The 27,522-nt window shown below is 36.2% G+C and overlaps 1 protein-coding gene across 1 annotated transcript; it reads right to left on the bottom strand.

Moving 5' to 3' along the window:
* Positions 1-3,800: 3,800 nt before the first annotated feature.
* On the bottom strand, positions 3,801-10,143 carry LOC126812559 (adenosine receptor A2b-like). The gene is made up of 3 exons (XM_050539015.2): positions 10,126-10,143; positions 9,027-9,155; positions 3,801-4,541 (listed from the first exon to the last, which is right to left on the bottom strand). Exons 1-3 carry the CDS (start codon positions 10,141-10,143, stop codon positions 3,918-3,920), a joined length of 771 nt encoding a protein of 256 aa, XP_050394972.2. The 3' UTR covers positions 3,801-3,917.
* Positions 10,144-27,522: the final 17,379 nt, after the last annotated feature.

Here is a 27,522-nt window from a genome sequence, read left to right as displayed (position 1 = left end):
TGTCGATATTCGCGCATATCGGATCGTAACTTCCTGAATTATGACCCTTGATTGTACAAAAAATCGCGTTTTTGGCTTGTGGTCCCTATAGAGGTAACAATTTTCACCCAATTTCAAAAAAACTGTTTGAATATATCACCATTCCACCCTAATAATGCTTGAGTTCAAATTTCCTGAAAACCGGATCAAAACTGTCGGACAAAATGACCGCCCTTCGTACGCAAATAGTGTATATATATGGTATATCAAGGTTGTGGACCTTCTAAAGGCTACAATTTTGATCATATGTTTATATCACAAAGATCTTGGTTCCTTTTGATAATCGTGCATATCTGAACGTAGAACGTAAATTCCTGCACTTTAGCTTGTAGACCCGCTAGAAGTCACAATTTGTATTCAATTATAAAAAAAAAACATTTAAATATATCACCGTTACACATCAATGAAGGTTGTGAGTTCGAATTTCGTAAAAATCTGAACCAAACTGTCGGACAGAATGGCCGCACCTTGTACGCAAATAGTGTAAACGTATGTAATACCAAGGTTGTGGACACTCTAGAAGTCATAATTTTTATCCTATTTTAATGTATGATTGTAATCCAAAGATCTTGGTTCCTTTCGATATTTTCACATATCGGACCGTAACTTCCTGGATTATGGCCCCTGATTGTACGAAAAATCACGTTTTTAGCCTGTGGGCCCTTTAGATGTCACAATTTTTATCCGATTTTCAAGTTATCACTGTTACACCCTACCGACAGTTGAGTTCGAATTTCGTCGTGAAAACTGCACTGAAACTGCCTTACAAAATGGCCGTTCCTTGTACGCATTGTTAAAGTATGTAATACCAAGGCTGTGAACCGTCTAGAAGACACAATTTTTTTATCCAATTTTGATGAAACTTAAAATATATCGTTATATCCCAAATATCTCAGTTCATTTCGATATTCACGCATTTCAGACTATAACTTCCTGGATTACGGCCCCCCTGATTGTACGAAAAATCGCTTTTTTTTAAGCTTGTCCTCTATCCATCTCTTGCAAAATGTGGGCGCATCTTGCCTGGCAACCGCTGGTTTTTATTTCTTGGAATAAGTACCCCAAAGTCACATAGTTTATGCTTCTAGAAGTGGTCAACACAGAATTAACCCTTAGCTTTAAACGTGCTACCTCTATAAACGACAAATTATCTCATTTAAGTAAGTTTATCTTATGATAAAACAAGACAGTAAATTATTAATTCGGTTATGGTCATCTAGGTAAAAGATACTGATAGTTTGAAATATTTGCTGTTCAGGGTAAACTTTATGTGAAAGCGGACGCAAATATATAGTAGCTGATTCGTAAGATATTCCGCATAAAGAAGTATCACTGCATGCCCCAGTGGATTTATTATTAGACTGATTTATGGTCCTCACTGTTCAGGGTAAACAACTCCAATTAATATTTTGTCGGCCATTTTGTCGGGCAGTTCCGGTTCCATTTTCACGAAATACGAACTCAATCGTAATTATTGTGTAACTGTGGTCAATATTTGAACGGTTTTTGAAATCAAATAAAAATTGTGACATCCAGATGGTCCACAAGCTAAAAACGAATCTGTTTCGTACAATCAGCGGCCATAATTCAGGAAGTTCGGGTCAGATATATGCCAATATCGAAAGGATTTTTTGTGACCTCTAGAATGTCCACGGGCGACAAACTTGATTTTTATCTTCGTACAATCAGGGGCAATAATGCATGAAATTAAGGTCCGATACGTATATGCCAATATCGAAAGGAGCCGAGAGCTTTGGGTAATAAACATATTATATATTTCAAGTTTCGTGAAAATCGGACAAAAATTGTGACCTGTAGCGGACGGACATGGGAGGCGACAATATACATGGGCGTATAAAATGGGACCACAAACTACGCGAGAACACTAATTTCTTTAGGGATCCCGAGCATAACACACTGACAAGACTCCTTATCTGTCCACCCCTGGTAAACGTAGCATATACCTGCTTTATTAAATTAGCAAGGAACATAAAAGAACAGGGTATTTAAAGATATTCGGTATTTAATTGTTTTAGCAGTGCATATTTGGATGAATGAATTAACGAATGATAAGTAAATACTTGTAATATGTCTGAATTAAAACAACACATTAACCAATCTATAATGATTCGGCATATTATTTTAATAAAAAAAAACAACAAGAATACCGAATGAATAAAGTATGTGAATATATCTAAGACATATCACATATGTAATTAAATTGTATGTAAAACATGCTATCATAACCATTTTACTTTGCAATTGAACGATTAAAATTCCATCGAAATAAGAATCCAGTGTCCCGATCATGAATCCAATTGTCAATCAGTAGATAAAAGAGCAATTTGAGATTGAAATATTTTAACAGTTCTTCAGCAGGATATGATAAACAATTGCAGTAACATCTGAAAACAACCCTGCCAATGACTTTGAGTTATAACATATTTGCAAATATCCTTCCAGTATTTAAGCGTGGCCAGTAAAAATAAATACCTGTTATATTTGTTGATATGATTGATATTGTTCTGCGCTGTTACCCAATTCCACACGAATCAATGTAGCTATTAAAATGAATTATGTAAGATTAAGATAAAGAGCTGATAGTTCCTACTATAATAGTTTTAAAAAATAGTTAAACATACATTATGTAAGAGCTAAATCTGCCCAAGGTCTTTCTTTAGGCTTGAAATGTTATCTAAATTATTAATTGGACATTAATTAACTTATCCAGACCATAATCAGCTCTCGATGTCATCGCTAGCCTGCGATATTTACTGGATTAGGATCCGAAATTTTCAGCAAATTGTCTTTACATTATCTAGTTTTTAACTATTATAGTGAGAACTGCCAGCTCTTTACCTAATCTCCCATAATGTATCTTTAATGTAAAAGAATATATTGAAAATTTCAGTCATATTACTTCATTCTGAACGAAGTTATGACTGCTTGCAGAATAGCGTAGTGTCTCACTATTATAGTGATAACAGAGATCAGTTTCGTAAATATAGGATAAACATAAATATAAAACCGTTACATAAATAATAACATGAACTAAACTGCACTAAGAACATAAACAATAACATTAACATGGTACATTAAGACAAACATTCCGCCCCTCTTCCACGGCAGCGGCTGAACTCGGGCGAGTCCATTCGCCGGTCTCTGCTAACCCTCTTCCTCTCGTCTCCTCTCTGTCTGCCCTCGTCTCTCGTCTGCGTTCCCATAACTACCAGTAAACTGATGGTTATATACCTTTCAACTGGGTCTACACACACTAGATCATTACTATATTAAGGAGTTCACAAGTTATCTTTATTTCGCTGACTGGTATAAATGTACATTGTCCATACATGTGGAATTGATAGTCTTTGATTCGTACGTACATGTATAGAACAGAGTGTATAGTTGAAGAGCCTATATCATATATTATTATCAAATCAGCTGGTGTCAATAAGTTCACTGCAGCTAAGTAATAGTTCATATTTTATAAAATAGAAAATTGAGCACATTGTTTACAGTAGTCTCGATTTTTATTGCTGCCGTTGTTACGATGATAAACAAAGTCTCGACCATTCATTTTCAAATTAAATTATTAAATGTCGATCTTGTTTCAATCGCATGGGCTAGAGAGTTAGTTATGGGCTTGTCATGTGAATAAAATCTAATTAATAATTTATATAGCATTTGAGGCCAAACAATAGACTTGCAATAGGCAGATTTAGCTCTTACATAATGCATCTTTAAATGTATGCCAAATGGAATTAAGTCGATCTGCTAACCGAATGACGAATGATTTAACAATGCTTATTTTGTTCTTTCAGCTGTCAACTACGTGGAATCGATTACCATGTATTTAGCACAATTACAGTAGAAACCAGTCATGCTTGGGATCCCGGATTGTCTGGAACAACTCTACTAGGTCTGAGCAACAGTCTTTTAAATGCTTTCCGAAAATCTTCATTTCTGGCACTATAAACAAGAAAATTCAACCCTGAATTCAGAAGACTTATCGGAATAGTAATATTCAATACAAACTCTGGAATGGGATATTCAGTAAAGCGATCTACAATGACAACCAACAGATTTGGTGACCAGCTCAAAAAGAATATCCCGAAAACTAAAACATATATCTTGATTAGCTTTATGTCGTGTTCAATCTGATTCATAACGTGTGGTGCACTATCTTTACAACACTGTATTCTCTGTCGTCTTGCAATTTTAAAAATATAACCGTAGCAAATACTTGTCAATATGCATACTATACCAAACGACACCAAGTTTCCATAAAGTTCAAAATCGCCTATTGTCATACCAAACATAGCACAGGCCGAACATGCGTCCATTGAATAAGATAATAACGGCAAGGCTCCAAAACCTAAGGATAATACGCATCCTGCAAATATTATTAATTTTGCCCTATTAAAGGTCACCATCGTTTGATAAAAAAACGGATACCCAATATATAAAACTCGATCAAAGGCGATTGTCATCATAAAAACTATTGACAAAGAAACCGAAATGTTAAAAATCTCAAAATGAATTATACAAGCATATTTGTTTCTTCTCATAATATTTGATAACGTTGGCACAAATGACATGGATTGCATCGGCACCACTAAACCACCAACAATCAAATCCGCTACCGCTAAAGAGACCACAAACATATTTGGTATTGTTCTTAAAACTCGAGTTTTCCATACAGCAACAATTGTTAAAATATTTCCACCACAGATAAATAAGCTCATTAATGTGTACAGTACTGAAAAACTGATACCTTCTATATTGTTGTTGATAGAGGGTAAAATAACTTTGGTGCAGTTAGCATCCATGTTCGATTCCGAAACACTATTGCTTGCTATTTATTAAACTCTGTTGCCGAGTCCTGCCTTTGATATTGTTATGAAAGCTTTCCTGAATTTTTGTCAGGGAGTAAGTATGATGAAGTCAGAACACTCGGAATTATTGCCAAACGTTTGGATTAATCGAATATTGTTATTCCCAGCAAAGACTTTTAAGAATCACATCCATTTCTCAAAGAATTACTTTTAAAACAAAACGAATTCCACGAAGGAAATATAGTTCAAGTACTAATTCCGTTCATTTGAAGTACATGTACCAGCTCGTACACACAACTAAACTATTTTAGTGAAACTAACTGTATACCATGAAATATGACCGGGTTTCGTAAATTTCAACCAATACTGAAAACAGAGAGAACTAGAATCATATATGCTGAAAACATAGAAAATGAAAAACACCATTACAGACACGCATTCACATCACAATTGAACGTGTCAAAGAATTAATGGACGCTGTTTCATTAAAAAAAGAAAAAAAGAAAAAAACGTTTTTGGCGAGTCACATCTTAATTTTATTGGCGAAAACTATAACAATCTCTAATAACAATTACAAAAGCAGATTTGCAAACTGAAATAAATTAGGTTAGTAATTCATCTTAATCAACTTCAGATCACAGTTAATGGATTTGTACAGGACATAATTATATGGTCGAATCGTCTGTCAGTAATAAACAGTAATTGTACTCCCTAAAATAATGTCCAGTGTAATATCAGTTCAATTACTAAATGCTATTGAAATGCTTTAATGGAATCTTATGTATACCTAAAACTAATGTAAAAATAAAGGTGTTTTACATTGGCTTGTTTTTTAGATGGATATTGACATAAACTTGTGTATGTGTGATTAGTTTATATAATAAATGATTTATAACCATTACCGATTGAAATCCTTTTCTCACCTAAAGTGCAAATAATAGATAACTGTACGGAGTATGAGAATTACTGACCGTGAACAATTTCAATGGATAGGTTGAACATATTGTTTTTAAACTTTATTTCAGTCTAATTATATCCTTATATCTTTCCGAGTTTAGGATTATATCAATAATTATGCCACCGTTTTCATATACAGTCAGGCCTCAATTTCCATCATTCCACTACGACCAATATTTTAATCCTAAAGAAAAATAAATAAATACTCGTATTCCATTGTATTCTTGCCGATCTTCTCAGTTATAATTCCTAGTATACCAAACTTAGACTCGTTCACATTAGACTGTATGTTTATGGGTGGGAGGTGTGTGTGTGGGGGGGGGGGGCATGAAAAACTAAATAAAATTATTTTTAGAAAGTAGCATATCCATTGGTTAATGGATGAAAAGGGTGCATCTTCAAAATAGTGTAGTGTACATTTTCACGAATTAGGCACCTGATACCTGTTCATGAGCTTTAATGTGGCCTGAAGAGGTTCCAGAGAAACGAAAACGTTAGCCAAAAATTGTGTTTATTTCTTTTTTCAAGGTAATTTTATATATGTGATAACGTTGGCAAAAATGACATGGATTACATCGGAACCACTAAACCACCAACAATCAAATCCGCTGCAGCCATATGTCTCAAAATTTTAGTAGTCAACATTATACAAAATGTGTTTCTGTAGTGAAAAGCATTTATCTCAATAAAAAATGTGAGGAAAATTTGGATCCCGGCAAAGAACCAGAATTATTGACATTTAATTACCTCCTTTTATACCCCCCCCCCCCCCGCGAACTCGTTGAATCTTACAACGCCAAACTGTGCTGTCCTAAGAGCGAATTTAATTCACCCGCTTTTGTGACATCTAGGCTATGCTATCTATTATGCCTTTAAATTTCTCTCGACATTTAATTACATCCTTGTATAGCAATTACACTCACCCCCTCCCCCGCTCATGCAGAGCCTTTACCGGAGAGGTCAAGTAGAGAGGCTAGGCGCTAGGCGTGGGCCTATACATTTAAAAGAGTACATTTTCTTCAGAAATGGCCACAGACACCAGGAAATCTATTTAGAACTTTCAGAATCTTTCTCCCCATACCCACCTCGAGGTTCTGCGGGGGTAAGTGGCGTGTTTGTTTCTATATCGTTACAATACACACCGTCACCACACGTTGAGAAAGCGGCATTTCTGCTTAAGATGTAAATATCATTACGTTTAGAATGACATTTCATAATCTTCAATTCCATGTTGTGAACAAGGGATAAATCACAAATCTACTTAAGAAGTGCTTAAACATTTTTTTATAATGTTCTTAAACAATTTAAGTCCAACTCCTAATATATTACAATAAGTACACAATATAGCCTGGCATCAATATAATGCCTATATAACTTTAGTTTTCCACACAACTAATATAATGTCCGCTAGGATACCAATGGCAATATGCAGTTTTTCCACCGTAATCCTTTATAGAAACAAAAAAAGAGCTTCCAGTTGAAGGTACGTGTATAGTTCCTTTCAGGAAACATATGGTTACTGTATCTATTTGTAGGAGTTTCTTATTGGTGACTCTTCTTTATTTGTCGCTTATTAAAATATAATAAAGTCCATTTTTCGTAACTGGCCATGTCATTGTTCCATTAATAGATTTTAAACACGAATTAACGTTAATTATACACGTTGCAATAGCGTTCTGATAATATTGGCCAAGACAGTTCCCGGGATTTTCCATTTTTGTTCCCCACTATCGAGTTTACAAGGCTTTCTGTTACGTCGCATAGTGACACCCCTTGTCAGGACCTTGAATAAGTGGTCTTTTGAAAAGGCATGGCATGTATTTGTCCGAATTAGTGAAATAAAATCGAACCATGTCAGTCCCGAAATGACCTAGTTTGAGTCGGTTGGACGTTAAACTCCCCCCCCCCTCTCTTTTATCCAGACATCACGACATTTTAACCCGACAATACGACATTTTTACCCGACAATACGTCATTTTAACCCGACAATACGATATTTCTAAGCGACATTACGTAATACTACACTGTATGGTGTATGTCCGTCTTCATTAGCCCAGCCGGAGCAGAGTAGTAGGAGGTTAAGTTCCATTTCATTTCAGTTTTTCTGCGTTTCTGCACCGATCGGACTATGCATTGTGCTATGGCGGAAATTTTCTATGGACAGTGGCATTTCTTCATCGAGTTCCAACTGTGAAGGGTTCTTTTATGTGCCCGTCAATGCGTACACAGGAGCGTGTGTTTTTGTCCCATCTGTCCCAACTAGACAGTGATCTTTGCCAGGCTCCTAGCCCTGCACTACCGACAGAGAGAAACTATACTGCAAACTACTGGGGAACTTCCTTGACCAACACCATCAGCAGTGTACATAATCGTAGTATTCGAAAGGAGTATGGCTGACAACCCGACTTTTACGCGACATTACGACAAAAAATGTCGTGTTGTCGGGTAAAAATGTATTGTCTGGTTGTCGTGATGTCGGGTTAAAATGTCGTGATGTCGCCTTATGAAGTTCGACAGCACGACATGATACCAATCAGCCACCATACATATTGGAATTCAACCTCTAGGTATATCAAAATAAGAGATAATCGTAGACCCTTTTCGAAGCAATAATATTTAAATAGCCCCGAGGATTACGATAGATACATACAGCTTCCCAGAATCTAAATTTAAGATTTTTCTAGGGACATTTTAATTTTAGAGCAAATTTTTAAAACTAAGTATTTTGTAAAATGTTTGACGGAAATCAGTATTCTTAATAGCATAAACAACAAAATTCATTCCGGAATTCAACAAGCAGAGTGGAGTTGTAATATATAAGACAATTCCAGGAACATTTTGTATCAGTTGGTCGATCGTCACAGCAAGTATCATTGGTAGCCAACAAACTGCAAAAATTCCAAACACAAGTAAAAATAACTTCACAAGTTTTAGGTCATTTTCAAATTTCTTTTTTGTTTCTGGAACTTGGCTTTGAAGAATCTGGTTTTGTTGCTTCCTTGCTGTTTTCAGGATAAATCCATAACATATGCTGGTTAATACAAAAGCAACAAAGAAGAATGCATTTTGAATGTAGACTTGATAATTCGGTTTTATGAAGACAGAAGCCTGGCAGAATTCACAACTGTCCCAATTATTGTAGTAGGCATGTGGCGTTCCCAAGATTAAAGACCATAGCCAACCTAAGATTATTACAAGTTTTGCTTTTGAGGCGGTTACCAATTCTTGATAACGAAGAGGATATCTAATATATAATGCCCGATCAAACGCAATTGCCATCATAAAAAATACAGACGATGCGACAGAGGTAGAAAATATAACAAACTTAATAACACAAAACAACTTGCTGGTTTCTAATGTTTCCGATATGGATGGAATATACCGACAAATTTGCATGGGGATCACTAATCCGCCAACCATAAGATCAGCAACTGCCAAAGAAACCACAAACATATTCGGCGTTGTTCTTAAAACTGTATTTTTCCATACGGCAACAATTGTTAAAATATTTCCACCACAGATAAATAAACTCAGCAATATATAGAGTATAGGAAATACCACAAGTTCGACGCTACTCGGTGGAGAATATTTCATATGTGTACAATCGCTACTCATCATGAATCTTCTGAATTCGTAAAATAATAGTCAGTACTGTGCAAATGTTCTATCAGAAATCTGACCAGTTTTGTTCCTTGTAATGTTAAATCTATCCAGCTTTATCTTGTTGAGAACACAGCAGAGTGTTCTGTTTTCCAATTGAGCTTCACGCAAATAAATAATGTCAACATATTATCGTTAAAGCTTTTAAGCAATGTTAAACCCATTAGATACAAGTAAAGGAGAGCAAGTAAACTAAATGTAAAGTAATCGATTCTATTACAAATTAAATCAATACAGAATAAATATCCGCCTGGAAAAATATGTTTGTCGAAGAGTGGTTAGTTCATTATCTAATACAAAATTAAAATATAGCCAATAAAATAAAACATGACATATTGTTATTATAACATGAATTGAAATAATGGAATATTATACATTTGGTTCTTTATAAAATATAATAAAAACAATCAGATAACAAATTCGTTTCGTTTATTGTTTCTGATTTTTACAATCTATATTTTTGCCAATCATGTTTCTAGACCATAGGATCAGTTATATAAGCATTCCAAATGGTTAGAAACACTGAACCAGTTAGAATAAATCTCACACATGTTTTCCAACAATACGCAGTCCTTGTAGATCCATATAGACGATTTGATCAATTAAATGGACATTTGTTTGAATTGGTATTTACCTCTCTAACATTGACCATGGGACGCAAAAGGAGAGAACTGGATTGTCCCACAAAATTCATCTCGCAGATGACCGAGATTAAGCAATATACCATAACTGGTTTTACCATCTAGAGACCAGCCTTTATTACACAGGGCTATAGGGTCTGGATTCAAATGAACGTCACATACCTATATTGGGCAAATAGAGCTACGTGTCTTCATATGACTCTATGTATGTTATGCATTACAATATCTTTTCCGGCAAAAACTGAGTGAATTTATTTCATTTACTATTTAAAATCTAGTCGATTAGGAAAATTAATTTGGAATAAACAACAAAAACAACGTATCTTTGAAAGTGCTATACACATACAGACATTTAAACTGAGTTTACTACTGGCCTTTCTGGAAACAAAGATGTTTGGATAATTTATTCATTTGTTATCACCCAATTCGGGTTAACTGAGCATTTTAATCCAAGTATTTTGTAAAAGGCTTGACGAAAACCCGCATTTTTAACCGTGTACACAATAAAATTCATTCCAGAATTCAGTACTGCAAGAGGTGTCACCATCTGCATTACAAATCCAGGAACAGTATCTGTTAACTGCTCTACCATCATAACTATTACATTTGGTACCCAACAGGCTAAAAATATTCCAAACACCGACAGAAACAACTTCACAAGTTTCATATCATTCTCAAAACGTTTCCTCGCATTAGGAGCTTGACGGCATGTGGTTTCTTTCTGTTGCTGTCTTGCTATTTTTAAAATGTAGCCATAGCATACAGCTGTTAATATGCTCGGTAAAAAGAAACTGATGATAAGCATGTAGATATGATACCCCACCTTCAGAATCCGAAAGGTAAGGCAAAGTTTGCAATTATTCCAATTATTATAGTAAATCGCCAGCGTACCATGAATGATGGATACGAAACATCCTCCGATAATGACCATTTTCCCCCTTGCAACTGTCGATATCGTTTGATAACGAAGTGGATATCCGATGTAGATAGCTCGATCAAAAGCTATGGCCATCATAAAATAAATTGATAGACTTGCTGAAATGATATATGTCATGTGGTTAATAATACAATACACCTTACTCCCATAAACGATTTCCGATAAAGACGGCATGTACAGAAGAAACTGCATGGGTATCAACAGTCCTCCAATCATTGAAATTAGCATCGATAGTGCCTCTGTCACAGAATTTGTGTAACAATAGGTCAGCACACTTGATGTTAAACAATGGTCAAAAACAAGGTCCAGCAGATGAATTCAGCCAAATCGAGTAGTGACAGAAACCACTATACAAAGTGATACCCAGTTTAGGACAGTTCATTCAGTCAATATCATGCTCTGAAAAGTATCAATAAGTATTTTTCATAATCGTTTCATGTGTGTGTTTCTATCAATTATGTATAACTGTATTTAACGGATTAGCATGCTCAGTTTAGACAATTAAGATTCTAATTGCACTCCTAATCAAGAGACGTTTATTTATCTGAATACATTCGTTTTCACGACCTGTCGCAAATAGCAATTTCACTCCTGTTTGGATAATCGCGTACACGATCTTTCTCGCATGCATATTCGAGACTATAACAAAGCGGTCTCTGACAGCCTGACAAATTAAAAACGTGAATTTTATAAGTGTGTGACACCTTTCATTATTTCTAAGACTGGAAAGCAATCCTTTTTCATCATTTCATTCTTGACATTTACCCTGCCCCGCCCCGCCCCGCCAGGCCCGCCCCGCCAGGCCCGCCCCGCCCCGCCATGCCCAACCTCCAGTTAGATCAGACACCGTATACAGAAGGTTTTGATTCTATTTTGTAGAAAACCACTGGTCAGTCTATGGCAAATGAATAAGAGATCAACAAACAGACATAATTTTTACCCGGAAAAAGATTGATTAGTGCGTAGCCATGAGTTATTACTGCTGTGACTATAATTATATATTGTTTTCTGATATTATTCTGAATTGACCACATCATTTTAAATGTGAACTTAAAGTAGCTAAGTCTCTAACTCAATATCATCCAAAACCTTCAAAATGAAATGAAATGAAATGGGGTTTAACGTCCTACTTTTCTGCTCCAAAACCTTCGACAATGAAAACATGAATAATTTGTCAATTTAATAAACATTGGTGTTGTGATCTTACCGGGAAAAGATGGGCTTCTGATATCCAATATTTAAGACTAAATAAACATTTTACGATTGGTACACGAATCGTGTACCATAATGCGTTTCAGCGCAATTTGATACAAGCGACTCGGATGAACAAGGTTAGACATATTCCACAAGTCATGTGAAACGGTGACCTCATATTCTTATCCGGAGAGCATGCGCAATAAATACTATCGGTGTAGACTGGAATAACCAGACGCTAAAGATTGCCATTCGATTGAGACTTCTGGCGTATTTCGCCGAACATAACTGCTTTGAAATTAGAGTAAAAACGGAAACGATTAAATGTAAATCTGTTTATTTACATTCATATTACATTATTATATACGTTGCGACCCATTTGTGTCAATTTCTTGGTCCCAAATATTAGCGATTTAGCTAGTTTAAATATTAACTTTACGCTGTGTTTTTAATAATAAAACTCATGAAATAATAATACATCACTAAAACAAAATTAACAACAGCTATGACATTACAAATATTATAAGAATACGTCTAAACATCTCCATTGACGCTAAATGATGCCCGAGAGGTTTATTATTTACAAGAATCTAACATTAAGTAGTGTTTTGTGGGGAGATATTTGTCTTAAAACTAAGTATTTTGTAAAATGTTTGACGGAAATCAGTATTCTAAATAGCATACATAATAAAATGTATGCCATAATTCAACACGCAGAGTGGGGTTGTAATATACAGCACTATTCCAGGAACACTATGTATCAATTGGTCGATCGTCACAGCAAGTATCATTGGTAGCCAATAAACTGCAAAAATTCCAAACACAAGTAAAAATAACTTCACAAGTTTTAGGTCATTTTCAATTTTTTTTATGCTTCTGGAACTTGGCTGTGAAGAATCTGGTTTTATTGCTTACTGGCAGTTTTCAGGATAAATCCATAACAAACGCTGGTTAATACAAAAGCAACAAAGAAGGATGCATTTTGAACGTTTTATGAAGTCTGGCAGAATTCACAACTGTCCCAATTACTGTAGTAGGCATGTGGTGTTCCCAAAATTAAAGACCATAGCCACCCTACGGTTATTACAAGTCTTGCTTTTGAGGCGGTTGCCAATTCTTGATAACAAAGAGGATATCCAATGTATAATGCTCAATCAAACGTAATTGCTATCATGAAAAATACAGACGAAGCGCCTGCCGTTGAAAAGATCACAAACTTAGTTGCTGGCATCTAATGTTTCGGATACGTATGGAATATACCGACAAATTTGCATGGGAATCAAAAATCCACCCACCATCAGATCCGCAACTGCTAGAGAAACCACAAACATTTGGTGTTGTTCTTATATGTTCTTTTATTTTATCCGTGGGGGAAAATATTTTAACAATTGTTGCGGTATAATGTTTTCCAATACATTTTCACGTAAATATATTTAATGTCAACTATTTATCAAAAGATATCAAAAGGTATAGTAATCGATTTCATAACAAATTTCACCAATTCCAAATACGTATCAGTCTGATATATGTTTGTAGAAGAGCGATTAGTTCATTATCATATATTTACTGCAATACAAAATCATTTATAGAGGGTGTACCAAATACTATTACTATTAAACTAATAACAAACAGACCCATTGTTATTCTTTGAATAAATTAAATGGAATCTTGATTTTGATAGCATAGAGGCGCCATTTCATGACATTGAGTTGCCAGTTTATAAATTAGTCCGGCAACCGATCCCCATTATAAGCCTTGACATGGAAATGTAGTCAACCTAATGTTTATTTTATGGATATAGCCGCCATGGGGCATTGTGTGGCTATCTAAAAAAAAAACTGACCAATGCTCAGGGATTAAATGTGGTTTCTGAACGAATTCAACCTACTGAATCCAATGGACATGGGTATCCCTAGGGACGGCTAAATTCTGCCAAATTCAAAACGGGTGCTCATTTTGGCGGGAAAACCACAATGCTCCTTAAATATGTGGGTAATATATTGAAATTTAGGTTTTCGGCCAAGAGATATTCCAATATATGGTCGCTTTATTCAAAATGGCTGTAAATATAACTACCTCGATGACAAACCATTACTTGTATTCTTATAAGAACACAAACTCTTCACAGCCAAACACAATCCACTATCGGACAATAGTGAATTGAAAGCAAATGTTTCTAAAAGCTGACTGATGCTTAGTCTCGATCCTAACAATCCACTGTCACTCCTACTCGCCCCACCTGTATTAATCATTTGAACAGCTCCAAAACCTTGACAACGGCAGATGTCAACAATTTTAAAATTATTTAGAAACGTAATATCTTCATACCCTTCTTCCTTGCCAAAAGGAACCTCTAGAAGAAAATGATGTTGTCGTAGTTATTGAGAATACACGAAAACGACAATGGTGTTGTAGAGTTACCGAATGAATCAGAAATTATCGTCTGAAAACTGGTCACAGAATAACACTGTGTTTCTCAGAAACCTCGATTCTCAGGAACCAAGAAACAGTGAATTTCCTATTATATCTTTTAATAATCAATGAGAACTGAAACCATTAATGATGTTTGCGTCACTCCCCTTATCTTCAAGGCTTTGTTACAGATCAACCGTAGCAAAGACTTCTGTGTTGCAAGTATATTTGGAATGTGTTGAACCAGTTCTATCACATATGTAATACTGGTGGATACCCATAGGCCATTTAACAAAGTACCATAATGCAATCAAATATCTCAAAATCTGAGAAAAAGAATCCGAAAAACAAAATGACTGGATCTCATCAGCAGACCAGGATATCACATATGGAGCCAGGAGTCAATCGATACATCACTAGGCATCTCTGTAAAGAGAGGTAATACCCGCAGCATCAATTGCACACACCCCATTGCCAATGTATACTGGATTGATAACTGCCCACCTTCAATTAAGAAGCAACGGTATTTAACAGCCCCGCTGGGTATGATAGGCAGGTGTTGTTTACTAGAATCTACCATTGCGTGTTTATTGTGAAGAAATTGTCGTTTTAGAACACTTTTTAAAACCAAGTATTTTGTAAAATGTTTGACGGAACTCGGTATTCTTAATAGCATTAATAATAAAATTCACCCAGTGATTCAAGAAGCAAAGTGGAGTTGTAATATATAATACTATTCCAGGAACACTGTGTGTAAATTGCTCAATCGTCACAGCAAGTATCATTGGTATAGCCAACAAAATACAAAAATCCCAAACACACGTAAAAATAACTTCACAAGTTTTAGGTTATTTTCATTCAATTAATTGTCCCAATTATTGTAGTAGACATGGGTAATTCCTAAGGTTATTGATAATATCCACCCTACAGTTATTACAAGTCTTGCGTTTGATAATGTTCAATACCGAAACGGATTTCTAATATAGCGTTCGATCAAATGCAATCGCCGTCATGGAAAATACAGACGAAACGGCAGACGTATAGAAAATATAACAAACTTAATAACACAAAACAATTTGCTGGTATCTAATGTTTACAACTGCCAGAGAAACCACAAACATATTTGGTGTTGTTCTTAAAACTGTATTTTTCCATACTGCAACAATAATTGTTAAAATATTTCAACCAGGGCAATATATATAGTATAGGAAATACTACAAGTTCCGTGCTACTTGGTGGAGAATATTTCATGTCTGTACAAACGGTATTCATCTTAATCTTTTACAATAATATTCAGTGCTAATGGAGAAACCTGACAAGGTTTGTTCCTCGATATGTTAAATGTGGTTAACTTTGTTGCGTTGAGGTCACAGTAAAGAACACATGAAAACAAAGGCTTGATATGTTTTGCAATTGATTTTCATGTAAATGTATATAATGCCAACTATTTATGGTTAATTTGTTTGAATATGCATTGTAAACCTTTCAAGCAATGTAAAATATATCTGTCTATCATTAAAAGTAAGTAATGAAAGCAAATAAACTAACTGTATAGTAATGGGTTTCATCACGGCGTGAATCAACTGTAAATAAATATCAGCCTTGTAGTATGTTTGCAGAAGTATGGTTATCGGATATTCTGTTGGCCAATATTAATTTCCAGAGAGAGGGAGAGAGGTGGTTAAAGTCCACTCGACACCAACTAAATTACTTCAGGAGTGAACTCGTAGTAGTTGGACGGGTTTTATAGAGTACCTGATGCCACTTTTGTATTTACAATCAGCATTACTAAATCAGTGAATCAAACCAGACCGACGTTTGTCTTTTACGTGTAGCCTCTATCGCGTTCACAAGGTTTTCAACAAATAGAGGATATCGCTGAAACAGAATATCGACTGGGTTCGTCTTCACGTGACCCTAAATCTTCAATCAAATTTGAAATAAATCTGTTAAAAACTGTAGCTTAAACCGCGTTCACGAGGTTTTCCACAAGGGGGGATTACTCCGGAAGAGAAGGTTGCGGAAAGCTGAAAATCGATAGGGTTCGTTCTCTCATGACCGAAAATTTGAAAACAATCTGTTAAAAACAGAAAGAGGTGGCGTGTGGGGGGGGGGGATTGGTACCAAATTTGACATTTATTCACATGCCAAGTCTATAATCAAATCTCTAGACTATCGGCTGGCCGATATTTATATGGAATTGAACACCCTCGAGATTTAAAAAGTTAACAATAACGCTAGGTTCCCACTGTCGTGCGATGTGTTACGAACGCGACGATTGGCCATTCTTAGCTAATCGTGGAATTTGTATTTACTTTTCTGAAATTTCACGTACGATACAAGATGATGTGAGTCAATACTGGAAACTCGTTTTCAAGGAAGTGACCAACACGTGCTCTGTGCTTTGGGTGCAGTTGTTCCGAGTGAAAAACAACTAGAGTCAGATTACGAACTCGTTGGTAACTTGTATAGTCTCGACAAAGATCTATTAGAAGTCGATCAAAGACTGTTTAACCAATTCAAACAAGGGAATGCTGACGCCTCTCGTGATCGTGTACTAACAGTTTCAAATGTTATGGATGTGCTTTACAAAAACAACTTGTATGAAATGGTGCCTAAGTTGACGAAAGCCACTTCCATTTTAGCAGTGATTCCGGTAACACCGTGTTCCGCCGAAAGGTCATTCAGTGGACTGCGAAGATTAAAGACGTATCTTCAGAGTACCATGGGCGAAAAGAGACTTGGCAACACAGCACTGATAAACATTGAAAGGAAATAGGCAAATCGATTGATAAAAGAAGACATGGGAAGAATGATAGACATTTTTGGGAAACGGAAGGTCGCGGTGCCTATTTCGTTTAAATTGCACGCAATAAATAAAGATCTGTGAGAGATTGTATGAGAGATAAGACCCACAGGCTGCTTCTGAAAGATTTGATAGCTTCCGATTGCCATTATGGGGAACACTGAGTTGTTTGCTTAACATATTGTAAATTTATATTGTTGTGTAATTATGTAATTAATTAAAAATAAACAACCATCACAGCTTTGTGGAAAATTATTTTTAGTTATTTAGTTAATGATGAATTCATTCTGAAAATTAAAATAACAAAGATAATTTTCGGGCAAATAGCGCCAGCCCCTCCCCCAAACTGATATTGCCCCCTACGCGTAGGGGTGAATAGAATTATAACTGATGCACTGCTCTGTGTACTTTTGTTTACGGTAAATCTTTGTTTTCATATTGCTGTTTTGTTTGTGGACATAAACATCTAAAACTGGTAGGGCTTCTTTTTTCTCTTTCGCTATTGTGAATTTTATCCTGGGGTGCTGGTTGTTTAGATGATCTGACAGTGACAGGGCCATAGTGAAATGAATGAAATGGGGTTTAACGTCCTACTGTTCTGCTTCTAACCTGGGCTAATGAAGACAGGGCCATAGAATCATTCTGTTCTTTTAAAACAACAATGGTTTTACCCACCTTCGAAGGCAACATAAAGGTTTGATCGGGGGGGGGGGGCGTGTTCAACAATTTCGGTCAAGAAATTTCGGACAATATCGTGGGTAGGGGGCTTAATATGTTCGATGATGCTGTTAGTAGTTAGTTTGGTTAAACGTGAAACTTCTAAATTATCAATGCGAGAGCGGAAAACTTCAGTAGCTTCTTAGCGGGGTAATTGGGTCTCAACTGGTAGAAGAGTTCTTTAGTGATCTCTTGTAGGTCTCTTGATAACTATTTTTAATTACCCTAGAATATTCAAACTTACTAAATGACGTCACTAGCGAGATATTTCAGTTTCAATAAAATCGTAAAATTTAGCGTAAAACTGTGTATGGCATGTGACAATAATCTGACAATAACTTATTTAAATTGTTTGACTGAGTTCGAAGATGATCATTATTATTACTTGTGTTGGGGTGGGGTGGGGACTCTCGCCTTACTGTCAAGGTTACCAAACTATAAGCATGACTGACCTATTGAAATGGTGTAAATCTTATACATGAAATGAAATGAAATGGGGTTTAACGTCCTACTGTTCTGCTCCTATACTGGGCTAATGAAGACGGGCATACGCCATACAGTGTGCTATGAGGGAAATTTTGCCCGGGCAGCGGCACTATCGCCTACTCTTATATCGAATTCCAACTGCCAAGTGATCTTTTACGTGCATTCCAATGTATACACGGGATTTTGGTTTTTCTTCTCATCCAAAGGACTAGGCAGATGTCTTTGGCAGGCCCTCCGTTCTGCACCACTGACAAGGTGAAACCACGTCGGAAAATCCCGTTGAACTTTCTCGGGTCGACCAATGCAGGGATCGAACAACCGACCTCCAGGCTAGCGAGCCAGTGTCTTAACCACCTAGCCACTGTGGTCCCCAAATCTTATTTAGAATTAAAGACATTCGTATCTTGTGCTTAAAATTAAAATTTATTACAATTAACAACAATATAAAAGACAATATTAGTTACAAATAATGGAATTGACCAAAGGAGAGGGATTATCATGTATAAGTAGATAAACTACAAGTACTTCTATGTTTACGGTAGATAAATACATAAATAAATAAAAAATAAGTCTAGTTAAAAAAAATGAGCCATTTTACTTCATTCTGAGACACATCAAATCATTAGTTAGTTGTCTGCTCTTAATTGAGCTCTTCAGATGTTATACTGTATATAAATAAGTATATACATCTGCCATACGGACTCAGACTAGCAATTATTTGCCCATTGACTTCAATGTTAAATGACTGTAACATCACAGGCTGTAGCTTTTTTCTCAACATTCCGTTGGTTCCAATCTTTATAGGCACAATGGGGACAACATTTGGCAATCTCCTCATTATAATTTTGTAGGGGGTTGACCATTTAGATTTTTTGCTACACGGATTTGAAGTTGACTGGGGTGAAAATCTCACTTCCGACACAATGATTGCTTTGCAGAAAGATACTTTACACCCCCTATCCCTCCGCTGTAATATCATCAGTATTACCCAAAACTGCTATGAAATTGCAAATTTGATCCCTTTTCTCCAATTCTAGACCAAAAAGTTAAACCAAAAATGCAGGAAGAGGGGAGAAAAATATTAAGGGAAAAATTGTCTATTTATAACTCTCACTGAAATAAGGGGAAATAATTACTAGTCTCTTAGTCCATACATTTATGCCTACGTAGAATAACAGATTACCTTGGCAATGGTTTATAACTAATATCAGACATAATACAAAAATTGGTTAAATAGTATATAATACATAATATGACATTAGTTTACATAGTCTGCCTGATATAATCTGACAATAATACACTACAGCATTTAAATCTGGTAAAAATTAGTTTATACAAAGGAAAAATACTAGATTTAACATTTGAATTTTGGGAACACATTTTCAAATGTTTAGAAACTTTCAAAACATGATTTATTTGTATACCTTGTTGCCTGTGCACATGGATACCTGCGCATATATACGTATATATAAAAGCAATTTGCATTGAATACACATGTAAACATACGTTGAACTTTTTTTTAGTACTAGAATTCATATTACTATAAATATATAATTGGTGGTAATATTGATAATTTCAGTTACTATTATTTTTTTTTAAACATCAGATGTAGTACTCTTGGTCACCTGTCCATACCACACATTTTTTATTAACTGCATTGTTAATTATATATACGTATATATTTCACTCATGATATACCTTGGTTTTTAACTTGAAACCGACTTGTGAAATCTTGTTGAAATATTGCAGTATATGGAACATAATGTTTTTATTCATACCAATTATTCCAGTATTATATTTATTATAAGTCTATTGCTAAAAGCTAGTCAATGATACTAATTACAAATAATGAAATTGATAAAAATGCGAAAGGTTACACATACATATAAATATAATAGAACAGTCTTGAGGGTGTTATTACAATTTATTTTTAAATGTCAAACGTTATGAATTCCTACTTTATTGTTTATTTATTCAACATGGTTATTAAGTTGTATTGCTAATCAAACACATTAGCACACGACTAGAACTGGCGGAAAGAACCAAGCAATAGAAAAAGCAACTACTGACACCGCTTCCACCTTGGGTGATATGAGAGACAAATGTTTCCGATGATAGATAAACTGACCTGTTCGAAACGCATTGAAAAATATGGCCTACACCAGCACACGACAGGAATACCTCAACACACAGTAGCCAAAGCATGAACGAAAGGGAACGCTGCGAGATCGACAATATACGCTGACCTAATCTAACAATGCAGTTATCTCCAGACCAGACAAAATATTATCGAAACTGAGCTTAATTTGTTGGGGTGGGAACTCAACCTGGTTTTACCTTACCATAATTCCACCCGGGTGGTCACTAATTGATCCCGACAAAGTAGAAATATCGAATGCTGGAGGGGGGGGGGGCATAATATCGCACGTGTTCTCCCGTGAGTAAGTCCTTTGTGTATTGCGTTAAATGTTTAACGTCATATCTATGATTAATCAGATCAACTTGTAGCTGCTATGCAAATATGTCAGAGTTTTAAGTATCTCAGCGATGAATAAAAATCCTGACTATGCTACAAGCCAGATCTACACTGATTTAAGTTGGCTAGATGTTGTCGCCTGTTCACTTGAGGTAGATCCAACCGCACTGAATATTTTTCGCTTCCATTTAAAAAGCACAGATTTATTTAATATAAAGGACCACATAATGAAGACTCCTTGAGATGCATTAAAAATTACAGACAGATATTCTAAAGTCCAACTGGTGATAAAATTTGATAAAACAGCTAGCAACCAAAACAGACCCGTAAGAACAGAAAGCTTTGTATAAATTACAATATTGTTTCGTTCTCCAGATTGTTTTCCCTGTTGTTTCACACGAGAGATGGAGATAATTGTCCAAATAAAGAAAACAACATTTAGGATAATAACGAGACATAGGGGTAAAACAAAACAATAACCAACGAGTTGTTTAGAGGATAGATAACACACATTACCTCCATAACCTATCTCCATTCCCCCTGACAACTGGACACTTGTAATAATTATACAAATTATCAGTATCACTGGTAACCCATTGGCATAAGCAGTGTACTTCAGTGTCTGAATACTGTGAGACAGGGCAGAATTTCTTACCAGTTTCTGTAAAACAAATACCTTGAACATGTGAAAGGTACACACGTTCATCCATAGTGCCATACTGAGCCAGAGGTAATGGATGCTTATTCCAATACCTCTGCACAATATTTTATCTTGTGTTTGATCCAGGCCCGTAATTAAGACTAACTGGGCAAGAAAAAGATTAAGCATTAACCCTATGTTGTTGATGCCTGGCTGTGTTCTCATTTCTGGGAACATACCATACGTTATTAACGCAATACATATAGATACCAAAGAAAGGCTGATTAAAACAATAGTTAAATACCGAAGAATCCAATCATAGCTTGTGTAGTTGTCAGTGTACTCTACGGTTTCGTTACTGTGCGTAAAGTTGGTTTTATTGAGAAACGTTTCAAAACATACTCGAAGGTCATGCTGAAATAATGAAAACTCGTCATCAGATAAGGTAAGATTGAGATGATTCACATATGCGAATGCATTATAGGCATCAAACTCTTTATTAGAAAATTCGATAAATGAACATGACATCTGATGGCTTAGTGGTTCATAGTTGTATTTGGTGGCTATTATTTCTCCGACCTGTGAAACTGGCTTATCTGAACAACATAACTTCGTGGTAATGTTTGAGACAAAATGTCGCATAATAGGCTGCGCGTGAGATACATATGTATAATTTATTTCATGATCATATGATAAAGCTGAAGCTACGTATGTTTGACCAACACCATAGGAAAAATCAGTTTCAAGGTCCTCTAATGTGATGTTGCTGTTCACGATAAACCAAACATTTATATATACGTAGGAAGAATCCCCGATCAACACTGGTTTCGAAGTAGTGACTGTATAATCAGTAGAGTGCATCATTAACGATGTTTCCATCATTATGTTTCCTATCATTTGTTTAAAGAATGGAACCCGATCTCTGGTTGATATCTTTAAATCAATCATCATTTGGTAGGTATTACCCAATGCTGTCATATTATCATACTCACAATATCCACCTCTTAGTACCTTATTAGAGTAACACTGAATGGGTCGACATTTGTTCTAAAAGTAAATAATAACAATAAATGCAGATGTAGTTAATTAGTAATGTGTGGTAAATCATACTTCCGCTATCAATACAAATAATGTACTTAAAAATCACAAATCAAGTTAATAGTAAGTGTATTGGGGTTTTTTGTTTGTTTTTTTTTCTAAAAGGGACCGTGAATTTACAATTTAACCGGTCTCGAAGACGACTGAATTAAATGAACGGGTATTGGGGCACAATTGGAACCCATGGGAAGAACCACCATTTGCTGAAATATGCCTGTGATCTCTATATAACTTACAGACATTTAATGTTTTTGTTTCATAAATTAATTTCAATCCTCATTAGTTTGGTTTGAAATCTCGTATTTTCCAGTAAATGCACGATGTGAATCCTTTGCATGGGAATTAATGATATTAAAATTTACTGTTATGGTAGTACCAAAGTAACATTGTCTTGTTCACGTACCAGAGGTCAGTTTCAAAATGACCTAGCTGTGAAAATGGAAGTATTTAATAATTTCACACTGCCATAATTTTTGCATCTAAAATGCTTAGATATATATAATTATATCTACGTATTTAATCAAATTTCATTGTTCAAATTTATGGCTCAAGCACTTAAAAGGCATTTAGACAAATTTCATCTTCAGAACATAATCTGGCCCCCTAAATGAGACCTACGCGTTTGGATACAAGAGACGAGGTAAACTGTGTAACGTTATACTTTTAAAATACTTACCGCACGAATATCCATCCAAGAAATACTTCCGTCGCATGATTTTACCGATTTTTCAAATTGATCTGTGAAATCAACTAGAGTTTTCACAGGGTACATTGCTTCGCCTTTAAACGCTGACAGGCTATAACCGTTGCATAGAGCACAATTTACGTTCCTGTAAACTTTACCGTTATCTAAGTTCTGGACGAGGACAAAGTATTTGGAACAACTGTCAGAATATATTTGGTATAATGTTGGTAATTTCGGATCGCACTGAGAAATTATTGGTTCCGATCTCCGAATATCACAGTATCTCAATTCTGCAAATTGTGGTGGAATAATGTAATCTTCGCAGACAGCAACGTTGTTCATATCGTAGTTACATTCGCCTCGAATATTCCAATTTGAACATGAAGTTTCTTTGTTAAGAAATGCACATTGATAGTTGATGTATGTTTTGCCAGTTTTGCGACAAGAAACGGGTAGGACCGTATAGTCACAATTTTCTAAAACCCCATCTTCGCGTTTATAGTGAGCAACCATATAGAAGCCATCACCCAGTGATATGTCTTTAAATCGGAAAATTGAATCACTGTGGGTTGCGATACACGTAAAATCCGACTGTATCTGCTTTGTATGAAGACCATTATTAATCTTTATATCAACACAACAGTCTCCGTAAAACAAACATTCCTGATCACACATACAACGAAGACATTTCAGTCCTCCGAATTGAGAATGGAGCCCTCCAAGACACGTTGGGCACAACAAGAGAATACCCACCTCTTCAAGAGAAATGATTCGTGGCAAGGTAACAGCTACAATATAAATTAGGATTTGTAGAGCTTTCTGAAATTAAAAACAAGGTGAACGTTTGGTTTAATTATAAAGTAAATTAGTTTTCAACGGTTCAAGAGGTGCTATCACTGTCACTAAGAAAATAAATGGAGTTAAAGAGGCATTGTGTAAGGTTTGGATAATGCAAAATGACTAAATTAAAAATTTCAATCAAATTTCTTTATTTTGAGCGACGTTATCAATGGTTGTAGTTTTGACAGGATGTGCGTATTGATCGTAACCACCTTACTGGTCATTCGTGTCTTAGCCTCGCTACTCCGTATTTAAATTAAATCACTAAATGGCCGAAACGTTCTAATCTACTTAACATCATTATGGTCTTGTCACATTATATAATTCAAATAACCCTAGACTCCTCTACGTACTGAAAATCCGAGTACTCGTCTATTTAAGGGTGGGGTATTTAGCCCAAATCCCTTAAAATATTTTTACTCCTATATGTAAAATAAAAACGTTTATGTATCAGGGATGGCCGGATAAAGTTGTCTCAATTATTGCATACAGGCTAATGTTATATTGAGTCACGTCACATCCATCGAAAGTTATCTTTTTTACCAACCGACCAAGCGATAATTTCTGTTTTTAAGATCCGATACAAATTTTAATTTCCCCGACAGAGACCTTCAAGAGAACTGAAGCTTAAAATATGTCTTGCCCCTTGAATATATAACGCTTTTCCTTGACGAGTACCCATAACGTGTGAGACCAGCCCAAAACAACGAAACAAAATCTGCCGAAATTAAACAAAAGGAATTAACAAAATAATGAAAGAAAATCTGGTAAAAGGAAACCAGATGAGGAAGGTCGTAGCCCATGTACGTTCACATGTGCTTGTATTCACTTACTATGCAACCTGAACATGACTGAAGGCACAAAAGACTACTACACGTATAATTATAATCACAATATAGTTTGTTCGCCCTTATTTAAACTTGTTTAATTCTCTAACTCATGAAATGAACTGAAATGGGGTTTAACGTCATACTATTCTGCTCCGAACAGGGCTAACGAAGACGGGCATACGCCATACAGTGTGCTATGAGGGAAATTCTGCCCGGACAGCGGCACTACGGCCTACTCTTATATCAAATTCCAACTGTCAAGGGATCTTTTACGTGCACGCCAATGTGTACACGGGACCTCGGTTTTTCGTACCATCCGAACGACTAGACAGCTGTCCTTGTCAGGCCCACCGTCCTGCATCACTGACAAGGGGGAACCACGCCGGAACTCTCATGACGTCGGCTGGCAGACTGCCGCCGTTCAAGAGACGATCACAGTCAAGATAGGTCGCATTATTTCGTTCTGTCTTTCTTGTTCATTTTAAGCGAAGTCTGTATTATTACAGGCCCGGGACTGTACAGCGCAGTCGACGCTTACGGTTGGCCCCCGGATCCATTCACTTGATTTAATATTATTTTTATATCGTCTTATCAGTAGGTTTATCTTGTCCCTTTTGTTTTGCGTGTAGTTCGGTCCTCCTGCACCTACTTTTAGTGTAGTTCGGTCCTCCTGCACCTACCTTTAGTTCACAAAACATACCTATCACCATTACAAACATTACGTGTATATCTTTCATAGCTTTATGTCTATCTCATGTTATGGACCTGCAAATTGGCCTAAGATTAAGTCATCTAATTATAGTGCAACAAAACAATTAAATGTTTACTGATGAGAAATGAAACCTACCTTCATGATTTCTCTATTGATGATATGGACATCCTTCCTTTAGTAGTCGCAATAAAAAAAACAAATGTATCCGTCGGAGAAACATGGTTTTGTGGGAATTCATTCTGCTATAAAAATATTAATTACCGAATATGAATATTAATAACCTCCGACAATGGAATGAATAAGGTCGAGAGAATGACCTTTATATTTTCACGTCTAACTTAGTATCTATCGGTCATCCAATGGAACTGTTCATCTTGTACTCAACCACAAATGTAAGAGGGAACATGATGGGGTAGAAATTATTGTCTTGCCTTTCGAAGAAAGCAGGAAACTAGTAAAATATGGAGCGCCTATTGTGGCCATTTAAGAAGTCGAGACGTCGAGGGTGAGAGTGCGGGAACGCGAGGATCTTGCCCTGAGAATGCAAGATCTTGCCCCGACTTTACCTCGACTTCACGCGTTCTCGCCTTTGAAAATCCTCGCGTTTTCGCACTCTCGCCCTCGACTTCTGGCCCTCGTCTTCTCGTCCCCTCACGTTCACGCCTTTGATGGGATAAAAAAAAACGAGGTCACGTATCCGGATTCTAAATGATGTGAGGGCTACTGTGGCTGAGTTAGTAGGACGTTTGTTCTCTAACTCCATCAAAGTTTATCTGGATGTTTCTTGCAGGGTTCACACTTGTCAGTGCTAAAGACCCCTACGCGCATGCAAGCGAATTATTGAAATAAAAATGAACCATGTGTTAGTCCCGAAATGACTCTCTCCCCCCCCCCCCCCACACACATACGCACACACACAATGGCATGCACGTACAAAAACCCTTGACGGTTGGAATTCGAAATAAGAGTATGCCCTCGTTGCACACTGCATGGCGTATACTCGTTAGCCCAGTAGGAGACGAACAGTAGGGGCTTTGGTGGCGTGGTTAACGCGTACGTATTTGATCATAAGGTCTGTCAATGAGTCAACTGGCGTGGTATCGATTTCTCATTTGTACGTGACAAGGAGTAGGGTCGCCTGTCCAACCTCGTGGGTTTTCTCCGGGTCCTCCGGTTTCCTCCCTCTGTTAAAGACTCCTTTAGGTGCTTTTTTGATGCCGCGTGGAAGCACCTTTGTTTACTGAACCCACGAACTTCGCCTTGAATCCGGATGCTTTAAACTTTGAGGTGCGATAACTCGATAATGCAACATAGAAAGTTCGAGCCACCAAAGCTAGTTTAGAAGTAATTGTATGTGCAGTGAGCCTGCCCTAACCCTATTTTCTGATATTATTGATATATGTTTACGGTAACATAGAAAGCTTCTGAAAGTGTGCAGTCTAGTAGTTTATTCATGCCTTGATTCTGTGAAATAAATAATATTTTGCCACCAAAGCTTATTTTAGATGGTTTTGATGCAACGTGGATGTACCCTTTGATTATTCAACACAAAAAGTT

The sequence above is a fragment of the Patella vulgata genome, chromosome 2 (genome assembly GCF_932274485.2).
Source record: "Patella vulgata chromosome 2, xgPatVulg1.2, whole genome shotgun sequence".
In the NCBI taxonomy this organism is placed as follows: domain Eukaryota; kingdom Metazoa; phylum Mollusca; class Gastropoda; family Patellidae; genus Patella; species Patella vulgata.
Note: the sequence above shows the minus strand (reverse complement) of the source record. Positions and strands in the feature narration are given on the sequence as shown.